Below are 12,704 nucleotides of genomic sequence, written 5' to 3'. Positions count from 1 at the left end.
TCCTTTGCTTATAAATTACATTATTTCTAGCTCTTTACCTGTTTTTAGTTTACAAAAGTAGTCGCTTTAGAAAAATGTACTGTTGTTCGGTCATAATCTTCATTGCGCATAATATAGTTCTGAAAACAATTCGGACAAATATATGCTATACGCGAATTTGGCATGTAATATGACAAAAAGTGTTATGAATCTTAGATATTTGTAATAGTCACTTGTTTTTTGTTTCTGAGAACAATTTATAATTACTACTCGTAGTAATTTTAATGGTATAAAAATGCAAATCGGTCCTTACTGACAAGGGGGATCACTCTAGATTTTCAGAACTACAACATGTCTAATTCGATGTTCAGAAAACTGCAGAAAGAAATAGATAAAGAGACATGTCAACCAACGAATCGTTATTTAAAGTATTTTATTTTCTAACTTCGTTAAAAAACGAAAAATAAAACGTCAAAACACGAGAACACGTGAAAAAAAGTCCAAAAACGTTGCACGAAAATAACCTTTTTACCATGTCCTACCATCCTCTCTAAACATGCTAAATAATTGAAATCTTACTGGTGTGACCCAAAAAACGACTAAGTTTGCCACTTCAAGGGCACTTGATGATTCTATTGCAATATTGATGCCAAATACTGACCCTAAAACATTCCTTTTCAGATGATGGTGCATGTTCCAAATTTTTGGCCTTTTTGATGTTTTGTTAGGCAGCAACCATTTGATTTTATGGGGGGGGGGGGGGGGATATGGTTTTTTTTGGAAAAAAAAGTTTGTTTCCAGTTTTTGGAGAAAAAAATAATTTGTCTTTGATTCTGAGAAAAAAAAATTGTTTGTTTCACCCTCAGCTGCCACTATATGTAATGCTAAAATTGAAAGAAAAAAAATTGTTTTCGACTTGTTGCGAAAAAAATAGATTGTTTTTCGCCGCAGGCGAAAAAAAAGTTTGTACAGAAAAAAAAACCATAGCCCCCCCCAGAAAATCAAATGGTTGCTGCCTTATACTCTATATATCCAGTATTATTGATTTCTCCTAAAAAAAATCAATCGTATAATTCCACAAAGATGTAGATTTATTTACAACTTTTTTTGAACTATGGACAGCTGTATAGACTGTCCATTGATCTCTTGAAGTCTCTTGTATATTTTTGTATTTATGTTGCTGTCTCACTAGTTGTTTTATTTATATATCACTACCGATATTTACTTTGTTATTTATTTATTTCAGATACAAAGTAGTAGAGAGTCAAGGTAAGATCAAATAAAAGTTAAAGTTGGATAGAAAGAGTAAATGTTAATCGTAGGTCTTGTAGGCTATATGATTAGGCGATAACTGTATTGTATTTTAAGCTCTGACGGCGTCAATTGGTGATTTGATGGTTGCAAATTAAGTTTACTTGCATTTGCGACCATCTAATCCCTTATTGATGCCGTCAAAGCTTAATTTACAATATTGTTATCTCCTTTTTAATGAAACTGATAATTAGTGATGTTGTCCAATCAAAATGAACGTAACAAAAGATGCTGCATTAGAATGATAAATGTATCTGCTATATTTATTGGTACTATTGTCCAAGTCTTAAAGGGAAACTTCGCAAAAAAATCAAAAATTGATATTATGTCCATTCTGTATAAAAATTCTCAAATTTATAGATATTAAAGTTTTATTCCGCTAGATAAGAGATCACCATCGATTTTAAATTTTGAGTATCAATTCTCTGCATTCCGCCATTTTGTCATCTTCTACGATCAAAAATCACGATATGTCTATAAACCACAAAGGACCAATACTACAGTAACCGATGTAGTCGTAATTGCGTGTCGATATCTTGTCAATCGTACGGTTGTTTTATCTGACTAACTAACTTGATACGGAAAATGTTCTTATTTTTTTTTTTAAATAACCATAGTCTGTTATTTTTAAACTGTTAATATTGGACTTAATTAAAAAGTCAAAGTTCAAATCATAAATAAGTGTTCCGTGAAAATTGTTTTCGAAAATGTAATTCGTTCATAATTCTTTAAAGTAATAAACTTTATTCAAATAAATTCGGATCTTCCCTCATCTGATCACCAGCATGGCTTAAGGTATTACTCCCAAAGGTATTGTGAGGGGTGTGAGGTGACACGTCCAGGTATTCAAGCGATTTCCTGTCGGGCTTGCAAGTTCATGCATCGTTTCACTTCTGTAGGTATTGATCGGTGTACACGGCCGATAACTTATAACTTTCCATTTTGAACTATCAGGTTTATAATATACATCTACATCTCTGTCTTGCGTGTCCGAAAGTGATATAATATACTAGTCATTACTTAACTCATACGCTTGTTTATAAATAACATTTCTGGTGTAAAGAATATTATTTATAAAAATATAAATAATACATAAAAAAAAGATTTGAAGAAATAAAAATCTATTTACATATTTTTTCTAAGGGTTAATTTAGGAAAATGTAATATAAACTCGTTGTCAATAGTAAAGGACAGATTGGAACATACCAGAAATATTGATTTAAAAAATGTACGCATTTGACGACGATTCGTTTATACGCCTGGATAGAAAGTTACGGAACTATAGCGCAATTTAAATTATCTACATGTATACATTGAACATAAGAAAGAAACATACATTTTGTGTAAATTGGGGTAAAAGTTTTGTAAATAGACTAGTCCACGTATGCCAACAGTATGTAATCAACGAATTCGATAGACTATTGTATACCAAAAAAAGAAGAAGAAGAACGAACTATACAAATCAGTTGAAAAAGGCTTAACTCATCAGATGGATAAAAATACAAATACTATAAATACAATTGGAAGTTTTCGTTTTTGCAATTTGAGAGTAAATGATGTATCAAACGTTCAAGAATACGCATGTAATATGTGTCACTGGATAAAAAAAAAATATCGTCAACACCTACTTCCGTATGGGACTTCCCCTTTCAGTGACCTGCAAATTTAACAGATGATACACTTTCTAAGATTTATATGTCCAACAACGACCCACTGCTCTACATGTGTTACTAACAGCCTAAGATAGCAATTCTTTTGTTAGGTCAATTCTCTTTCGTACAATACCAGAAAACATGGAAAATAAGTTCTTTAAATTTTGACTCTGGAATTAATACCATTTTTTCGTGCGACAAACTTTATTTCTGGCGATGAGCAGACATGGGCGGAAAACAATAAAAAGATAGGTTTAATATTTGTTCATTCATTTAACATGTATAATATGAATATCATTTAGTACACTTCGGTCTATACAAATGCAGAATATACCATGATGGTTTGCCTTCGTCAAAAGATATAAGAGATCTGACAAATAGATTATCACTTCGATATTGCAAGACACCCATTTATAACTTTGCACTTTTGCATACCAAACTTTCGCAAAAAGATAAGTCATTTGATTAAATAAGAAGTTGTGGTTTGTTTACTTGGGAGACACTTGTAAGGCAAAATAGTGTCAAAGGCGAGGGTTGCTAAGGATATCTTGATTTCGGGAACTTTCTGCAGCTTCCATTTTATGGAGCTCTTCTTCGGTATACTCTGGCTCTAGTGCGTACCCAAATTGACCATACTCGTCAAAATCTGCCTCTCTTGACCGGACTGGAACCACTGTTAGTACTATCAACCTCTTTTTTTTTTTTACTATCAACCTCCGAACAAGACATTTTTAGTTACGATTTTATGATTAATTTTGGGACAATATATACACTGTCCTATAGAAACAAGCACGCACAAATCATGAGAGAAATATATGTGAGTGAAAGTTAATTGAATTAGCAAAGTTAATATCCTTTGGTCTCGAATGTATGTTAACTAATTAATGTGTTTTTATAGGCTAGCTCAAATCCTCATCCAAATAATATAATCTATATGTAATAATCCCATCCTACCACACCAAGATTTAATGCCGAGCGGTAGACATATTTAAGGTACTAATTAAGTATAATTAAATGAACAATAGATAAAAATAATTAATTATAAATGTGCAAAGATTTAAAAACATTTTTTTTTCTTTATTCGTACAATTATATTCCGCTTCGGTAGAGTTATCTTCAGATAGTTTCAGATATTAATTAATACATGGGTTTCAAAAGTCTAAATGTAAGTGTTCTCGTACATTTTTTTTGCCTAATAAAGACAATCAAAATGATTTGGTAAAGCTATTTCTAATTTCTAAGTTCCCCTTTTTTTTATGAGACTTAAATCAAGGACAAGAGGTGTATATCATTTTATTCTGACACATGAATTAAGTTTCCCGTCTTTAACCGAAAACTGTTTATTTCTTATTAAATTAATTTATTTGAATTCAAATAAATAATAGCACCAAATATAATTAAATAATTCCACGGCGATCTATTTTTATTTGTCACCTGTATTTTTAATGTGTGTATTAAAAATGCTCCCTTGTTTTATAATTCACTGATCCAAATAGACAGTCACACCTGGCAAGGTGTGCCCTAGAGGCGTGGTTAAATACCGAAGTGCAAATAACAATTTACCTTTAAACAAGCCATCTACGAGTATTGCCACAGAACCGTGAATACACACATCGTATAAACCTAGTCATAGCAGAGATAGTAAAAGGTCAATAAGAGTACACCAACATATTGTCTTTACAGATTATTGTACTTTAATTTGTTCACCTTATCAGTCCGAAAATGCATTAATTAAAAATAATTTTATAACTTTTTGTGTTGTCAAAAAAAAATAATTCGAATATTTACGTTTTAAAACATAGAAAATTTATCTCATGAATGTGTACAATTGCACGTCTGTGCGTTTTATCTTCTTATTATCGGCTGGTTATTAGATAAAGCATAAGTCATCGGCGCGCTTACGATTACGTTAAAATATGATTAAAAACCAAGACTTTTAATGATTGTATTTTAAATCCCGGCATGCAAAAACCAGGAGAAAACGTCACAACCTACAGGAAGTAGTTAATATTTTTTCATTAATTATTGACTTTCTCCTTTATTACTGCACATTTAGCGATAAAACTTTGTGAATATATATATTATGTCATTATGAACATATTTAAACCATAAGAAAAAAATCGCGAATTTTCCCTTTAAAAGGGTTAAAACAATACAACCATGTTCAAGGTAAGATTTTTGAACACTTTAGTCATAAAAAACAGGGCAACATAAAACATAAAAAACAGGGCAACATAAAACATAAAAAAAACATGAATTCATGTGGACTTTTTAATCTGTCAGATTTACCCTTTTTATCAGGGAAAATCTGTAGTATGTTTTTCATTTAACCTCTCTTAGAACACATAGAAGAAACAGGATAGTAAAGAAAGTGTTACAATAAGAAATGCTGTTGATCCATTATTATTCATTGTGGGGCTTAGGTGGCCTACTGGTCTAAGTAGTTAAATTACAGTATCACTAGCCCGTCAACATTGAGGCAATGTGAGTTCAAATCCTGTATGTGGCATTTGTATTTGAGTTGACTGCAATGTTAATTGTCTAGGATTGACAGTTGTTTGGTGTTCTCTAGGCACTATGGCTTCCTCCACCAAAAATAAAAATTATGTTTATTAAAACTACCTACCAAATGGTTTATGCTTTTTTTAGATCTGAAAGTTCAGGACCCAATGACAGCATGTCAGTATTGTGGAAGTGATTATACGCCATCACAACGGAGAGTTAGAGTCAAGTCAAAGGTCAAGCTAAACAAGAAACTTGTAGTATTGTTACGAAAGTATGAAAAAGATCCAAACAGCCTTGGGAAGTTCCAGTCTAACTTAGTTCAGACATATTTAAACAGTTGTAATACACTGGTAAGTAAAAAAGGTCATAACTGACCTTATCCCTACAGTGGTACAAAAGGGTTTCTCATATGAATAGGACTTTTAAAATTGAAGATGTTGTATGATTTGCTAATGAGACAACTCTCCACATTAGACTAAATGCAGAAATAACAACTATAGGTCAATGTACAGCCTTCAACAATGAGCAAAGTCCATACCTCATAGTCAGCTATAATAGGCCCCGAAATGACAAAAGTAAAACAATTCAAACCAGAAAAATAACGCCCTGAATAAGGTTAAAAAAAATGAATGAAAAACAAATATGTAACACATCAAGTCATCAACACACCACAAGTTATTTTTGGCCTATTGCGTTTTAAAGACATCATGTGAATGTCACGCATCTACTTTCTACAACAATTATTGTCAACTAGAAAAGTACTACCACACATTCAGTCCTTCAATGTGTGAAATCTTTTGGATAAACAATCTTAGAGAAGTAGCTCAAGTCAAATGGAGAATGGAAATGGGGAAGGTGTCAAAAAGACAACAACCTGACCAAAGAGATAAAAACAGCCGAAGTCCACCCATAGGTCTTCAATACAGCGAGAAAATTCAACTTCTAGAGGCTTGAACATATAGAACACCAGAAACTCACAAAAAATAAATTGCTGCAAAGTTAGCTAGAAAGGGCTAAATGTGAAATAAAGTATCTGTGAAAATAAGTTGTCATGTGTACTGTACTCTATTAAATTACAGGTTGTCATGTGTACTGTACTCTATTAAATTACAGGTTGTCATGTGCAATGTGTGTACAAAGAAAACAAAGTTTCCATGTTTAAGGAGAGCAGATTTAATACAACAAAAAGTTAAAGAACAACAAAGTAAGTATAAAATAAACTAAAGGGGAAAAAATAAACTGTGGATTCATTATTATTCATAAAAATCCTAATTTTCCTGGATTTAGTGGTAATCTGGGAATCATGAGTTCTAATGTCCAACAAATTACACATTTTCTATAAGGAGTATATGTAGACTGACAAAACCACAAAATAATAATATCCTTGAAAATGCAAGTTTTTCTTAATCCACAAACAGTGGTACCAATGAAAATAATAAAATCCACAGTAGATATTTGTATATATAAACAATAGTGATATACATTTGATGCATCATATAACAATAATTAAATTTTGGATGTAACACGTCTTCTGATTGGCTGAAATCGTTTTGTTTATCATATCATAAACACAATTTTTCAACGTTTTTTCATGATTTACGCTGGTTTAAAATGGAATTTAGAATTGAATTATACGAAGTAAGTCTATTCGAAATAACATAAAAAGTGTGGTGCACACTGTTAAATATCCCGCTATGCACGTTATTCAGTGTGCACCATATTTTTAGCTCACCTGGCCCAAAGGGCCAAGTGAGCTTTTCTCATCACTTGGCGTCCGTCGTCCGTCGTCGTCTTCATCGTCCGTCGTTAGCTTTTACAAAAATCTTCTCCTCTGAAACTACTGGGCCAATTTTTACCAAACTTGGCCACAATCATCATTGGGGTATCTAGTTTTAAAAATTGTGTCCGGTGACCCGGCCAACCAACCAAGATGGCCGCCATGGCTAAAAATAGAACATAGGGGTAAAATGCAGTTTTTGGCTTATAACTCAAAAACCGAAGCATTTAGAGCAAATCTGACCGGGGTAAAATTGTTAATCAGGTCAAAATCTATCTGCCCTGAAATTTTGAGATGAATCGGACTACCCGTTGATAGGTTGCTGCCCCTGAATTGGTCATTTTAAGGAAATTTTGCCGTTTTTGGTTATTATCTTGAATATTATCATAGATAGAGATAAACTGTTTACAGCAAAAATGTTCAGTAAAGTAAGATCTACAAATAAGTCAACAGGACCAAAATGGTCTGTTGACCCCTTTAGGAGTTATTGCCCTTTATAGTCAATTTTTAACCATTTTTCGTAAATCTTAGTTATCTTTTACAAAAATCTTAGTTATCTTTTACAAAAATCTTCTCCTCTGAAACCACTGGACCAAATTAAACCAAACTTGGCCACAATCATCATTCGGGTATCTAGTTTAAAAATTGTGTCCAGTGACCTGGCCAACTAACCAAGATGGCTGCCATGGCTAAAAATAGAACATAGGGGTAAAATGCAGTTTTTGGCTTATCACTCAAAAACCAAAGCATTTAGAGCAAATCTGACATGGGGGTAAAATTGTTTATCAGGTCAAGATCTATCTGCCCTGAAATTTTGAGATGAATCGGACAACCCGTTGATAGGTTGCTGCCACTGAATTGGTAATTTTAAGGAAATTTTGCTGTTTTTGATTATTATCTTGAATATTATTATAGATAGAGATAAATTGTAAACAGCAAAAATGTTCAGCAAACATGGCAAAGTAAGATCTACAAATAAGTCAACATGACCAAAATGGTCTGTTGACCCCTTTAGGAGTTATTGCCCTTTATAGTCAATTTTTAACCATTTTTCGTAAATCTTAGTTATCTTTTACCAAAATCTTCTCCTCTGAAACTACTGGGCCAAATTAAACCAAACTTGGCCACAATCATCATTTGGGTATCTAGTTTAGTTTATGTTATAATTTCTTCACAGACAGAAAAAACATATCGGTCATTCCTTAAAGAAAATATGAATTATTCCTGTATGAAAGTCACATTTAATAACTGTTAACTAAAATCACAGTTGAAACCAGTTGGGAAATATAGAAAGAAAATATTTGGCAATGACTGAAATATCAATTTAGCTTCATCCTAGATAATGTGATACATCTGTAGATCTCAGGTTATCTGGAGAATTTTTGTGGTATATGTACTGCTGTGTGACTATTAAATCCAGATTGATGACTAAATTTATACTCTTATTCTGATTCACAAGTTTTCTATGCCTCATTTATGGACATTATGTTTTTCAGTCTATTCGACCATCTGTTTGTCCCTCTGTCTGTCCTGATAGTGCGAGAGGGGCATCTGTGTACTAAGGAAATATTCTTGTTTAGTTCAAAATTGTTAAAATGTTAAACACCATTAGAGGAAATGTTTTCTGCAATTGACTTATAAATACATTTGGAAATAAGTTTGCATATTTTTCAAAATAATTGTTATATACATCAGTGAGTGGAATATTTCATATCTGTGGTCAGATAACATATATATTGAAATCTTTCAACAGGTTTACAGAATAAGGGTATCATAGAACCAGAGAAGAAATCAAAAAAGAAGAAAAAGAGGAGGAAGAAAGAAAGAGAGGAAGCACTTAACCAGAAACAACAATCTCTGCATTCTGATTCTGTTGATATAGAAAGGTATTTTATGAATAAAAGGAGATTTGTGTATGTAGCTCACTGAGTCAGCAACTCAATGATACAAAAAGAAGATATTTACACAGTGGCGGATCCAGGGGGGGGGGGGGGGGGGGGTTCCGGGGGTTGGAACCCCCCTTTTTTTTGGCCGATCAATGCATTTGAATGAGAGCATATAGTTGGAACCCCCCTTTACTCTGGGTTGGGAACCCCCCCTTTTTAAAATGGCTGGATCTGCCACTGTTTACAGGTAAACATACATTATTCAAACATTAATCTGTCAATATTTAATGCACAGATTCAGAGTATTAAAAAAGTTTGGAATAAAAAATAACATTAATTATCAAAGATTTGTTCTAAAGTTTTTGTTCCCAAAATGACAATAAAAAACCAAAACAACACAAAACTGAAATAAAATTTAAATAAACCAATGGATAGGTTTGTAACGTTGGACAGACAATTAAATAAACCAATGGATAGGTTTGTAACTTTGGACAGACAATTAAATAAACCAATGGATAGGTTTGTAACGTTGGACAGACAATTAAATAAACCAATGGATAGGTTTGTAACTTTGGACAGACAATTAAATAAACCAATGGATAGGTTTGTAACGTTGGACAGACAATTAGATAAACCAATGGATAGGTTTGTAACTTTGGACAGACAATTAAATAAACCAATGGATAGGTTTGTAACGTTGGACAGACAATTAAATAAACCAATGGATAGATTTGTAACGTTGGACAGACAATTAAATAAACCAATGGATAGGTTTGTAACGTTGGACAGACAATTAAATAAACCAATGGATAGGTTTGTAACGTTGGACAGACAATTAAATAAACCAATGGATAGGTTTGTAACGTTGGACAGACAATTAAATAAACCAATGGATAGGTTTGCAACGTTGGACAGACAATTAAATAAACCAATGGATAGGTTTGTAACTTTGGACAGACAATTGATTTAGATTTCAAAAGATCAACCCCTTTATTTTATATTGATTTGTGGAACAACAAACAGAACATTGGAGAATATGCAATAAATCTACAATGACATTGTTAAATAAAACAAAAATAATTTGTACAATTAAAACAATAAGTAAAAGATATGTGTTATTATGACAAAAATTTTCATGAAGAATTGTTTTTTGTAGAAATTGTGCAATGAACATTTAATCAATATTTTGTGCTATACTCATATGATGATTTGTCTTTTTTAGACAGGAAATAGGAATAACATCTGAACAACCAGGAACCAGTTCTCATACACATTTAAAGAATATTATAGACACTGCTACTGATCAGAGAACATTGTCCAGGTTACCAGATTCACGTAAATTACCCATTGTAACAACAAATAAACAATCTGTAACAAAGACACCAGATATACAGGGTTATAAAAGAACAAGTACTGTGGTCAATTCTACAAAAAGTGCAAAAAAGAGGAAAGCTAAAAATATAAACCAACAGCTGAGTCAAATTTTAGCGAATGAAAAATCAGAGACGAAGACGGGAAACTTAATGGATTTTTTATCTAGCTTATAATAAATGCAATCAGTTTCTTTTAATTGAGTTTCCTTAACTTATTTCTTGTAGTAAAGTGAAAACCCTGTCGTGTAAGAACACCCTCAGATTCAACCATCACTTTTATGGAGTCCTTAGGGTGACCTTTATATATACAAATAGCTCAGTTTTATTGTTGCTAATACAACCCAAAGTTGCAAATGTTTAAGAATGGGTATATATAATCTTTTGTTTCAATAAAAACAGTTTGTTGATAGAAATGTGTGAAGCAGATACAAAACAGAAATGTCTGTAATGGAAGCAGTTTCATTGATGCAAAGCTTAAATGTAACAAAAAGAGATTTGCTTTCATCATTTTTGGTGGTAACAGAAGGAAATATGAACACAATATCTCATGAAATTAGGGGTTAAGTTTTAATTTTGGTTATTATGTCTTTACCTTAAGCACTGGGAGACATACTGCTCAAGTTGTATTTCTTCTCTTGCTTTTAATAAGCTCGTTTATTGGACATATTATGGTAATTGGTTGTCTGTCTGTTGCCAACATGTCACCATTAATTCAAAAACACTTTAACCAATTTGCATAAAACTTTGGGGAAACATTCATATATTTGTGTAAATACCACAGTCATATCCATTCAGCCGTGTAAATACCACAGTCACACCCATTCAGCTGTGTGAAAACCACAGTCATATCCATTCAGCCGTGTAAATACCACAGTCACACCCATTCAGCTGTGTAAATACCAGTTACACCCATTCAGCTGTGTAAATACCACAATCACATCAATTCATTTGTGTGAATACCACAGTCACATCCATTCAGCTCTGTGTAAATACCACAGTCACATCCATTCAGCTGTGTAAATACCACAGTCACATCCATTCAGCTGTGTGAATACCACAGTCACATCCATTCAGCTCTGTGTAAATACAACAGTCACATCCATTTAGCTGTGTAAATACCACAGTCACATCCATTCAGTTGTGTGATTACTACGGTCACATCTATTCAGCTGTGAAAATACCACAGTCACACCCATTCAGCTGTGTAAATACCAGTTACACCCATTCAACTGTGTAAATACCACAGTCACATCAATTCATTTGTGTGAATACCACAGTCACATCCATTCAGCTCTGTGTAAATACCACAGTCACATCCATTCAGCTATGTTAATACCACAGTCACATCAATTCAGCTGTGTAAATATCACAGTTATATCCATTCAGCTTTGTGAATACCACAGTCACATTCATTTAGCTGTGTGAATACCACATTCACATCCATTCAGCTGTGTGAATACAACAGTCACATCCATTCAACTGTGTGAATACCGTAGTCTCATCCATTCAGCTCTGTGTAAATACCACAGTCTCATCCATTCAGTTGTGTGAATACCACAGTCACATCCAGTCAGCTGTGTGAATACCACAGTCACATCCATTCAGTTGTTTTAATACCAGTCACATCCATTCAGCTGTGTGAATACCACATCACATCCATTCAGTTGTGTGAATACCACAGTCACATCCATTTAGTTGTGTGAATACCACAGTCACATCCATTCAGCTGTGTGAATACCAGTCACATCCATTTAATTGTGTGAATACCACAGTCACATCCAGTCAGCTGTGTGAATACCACAGTCACATCAATTGAGTTGTGTGAATACCACAATCACATCCATTCAGCTGTGTGAATACCACAGTCACATCCATTCAGTTGTTTTAATACCTGAGTCACATCCATTCAGCTGTGTGAATACCACAGTCACATCCATTCAGTTGTTTTAATACCACAGTCACATCCATTCAGCTGTGTGAATACCACAGTTATATCCATTCAGTTGTGTGAATACCTGAGTCACATCCATTCAGTTGTTTTAATACCAGTCACATCCATTCAGCTGTGTGAATACCACAGTCACATCCATTCAGTTGTTTTAATACCAGTCACATCCATTCAGCTGTGTGAATACCACAGTCACATTCGTTCAGTTGTGTGAATACCACAGTCACATCCAGTCAGCTGTGTATACCACAGTCACATCCATGCAGCTGTGTG

At 33.3% G+C, this 12,704-nt stretch overlaps 1 protein-coding gene across 1 annotated transcript; it reads left to right on the top strand.

The window, feature by feature from the left end:
* The first annotated feature begins 277 nt into the window (after window positions 1–277).
* Window positions 278–10,680, top strand: LOC139507616 (uncharacterized). The gene is made up of 6 exons (XM_071295825.1): window positions 278–407; window positions 1,226–1,248; window positions 5,592–5,797; window positions 6,561–6,651; window positions 8,978–9,110; window positions 10,333–10,680. The coding sequence occupies exons 1-6, from the start codon at window positions 331–333 to the stop codon at window positions 10,655–10,657; spliced, it is 855 nt and encodes a 284-aa protein (XP_071151926.1). The 5' UTR covers window positions 278–330; the 3' UTR covers window positions 10,658–10,680.
* The last annotated feature ends 2,024 nt before the right edge of the window (window positions 10,681–12,704 follow it).

This window comes from Mytilus edulis, unplaced genomic scaffold, assembly GCF_963676685.1.
Source record: "Mytilus edulis unplaced genomic scaffold, xbMytEdul2.2 SCAFFOLD_1873, whole genome shotgun sequence".
Classification (NCBI taxonomy): domain Eukaryota; kingdom Metazoa; phylum Mollusca; class Bivalvia; order Mytilida; family Mytilidae; genus Mytilus; species Mytilus edulis.
The sequence above is the reverse complement of the archived record's forward strand: the minus strand, read 5'-3'. Positions and strand labels throughout refer to the sequence as shown.

Excerpts from the sequence above, each read along its gene's own strand:
- LOC139507616 (XM_071295825.1), top strand. The coding sequence starts at position 331 with ATGTCTAATTCGATGTTCAGAAAACTGCAGAAAGAAATAGATAAAGAG. Across the intron at positions 1,249-5,591 it reads CAAAGTAGTAGAGAGTCAAG|ATCTGAAAGTTCAGGACCCA; the intron begins GTAAGATCAAAT and ends TGCTTTTTTTAG. Across the intron at positions 9,111-10,332 it reads GATTCTGTTGATATAGAAAG|ACAGGAAATAGGAATAACAT; the intron begins GTATTTTATGAA and ends TGTCTTTTTTAG.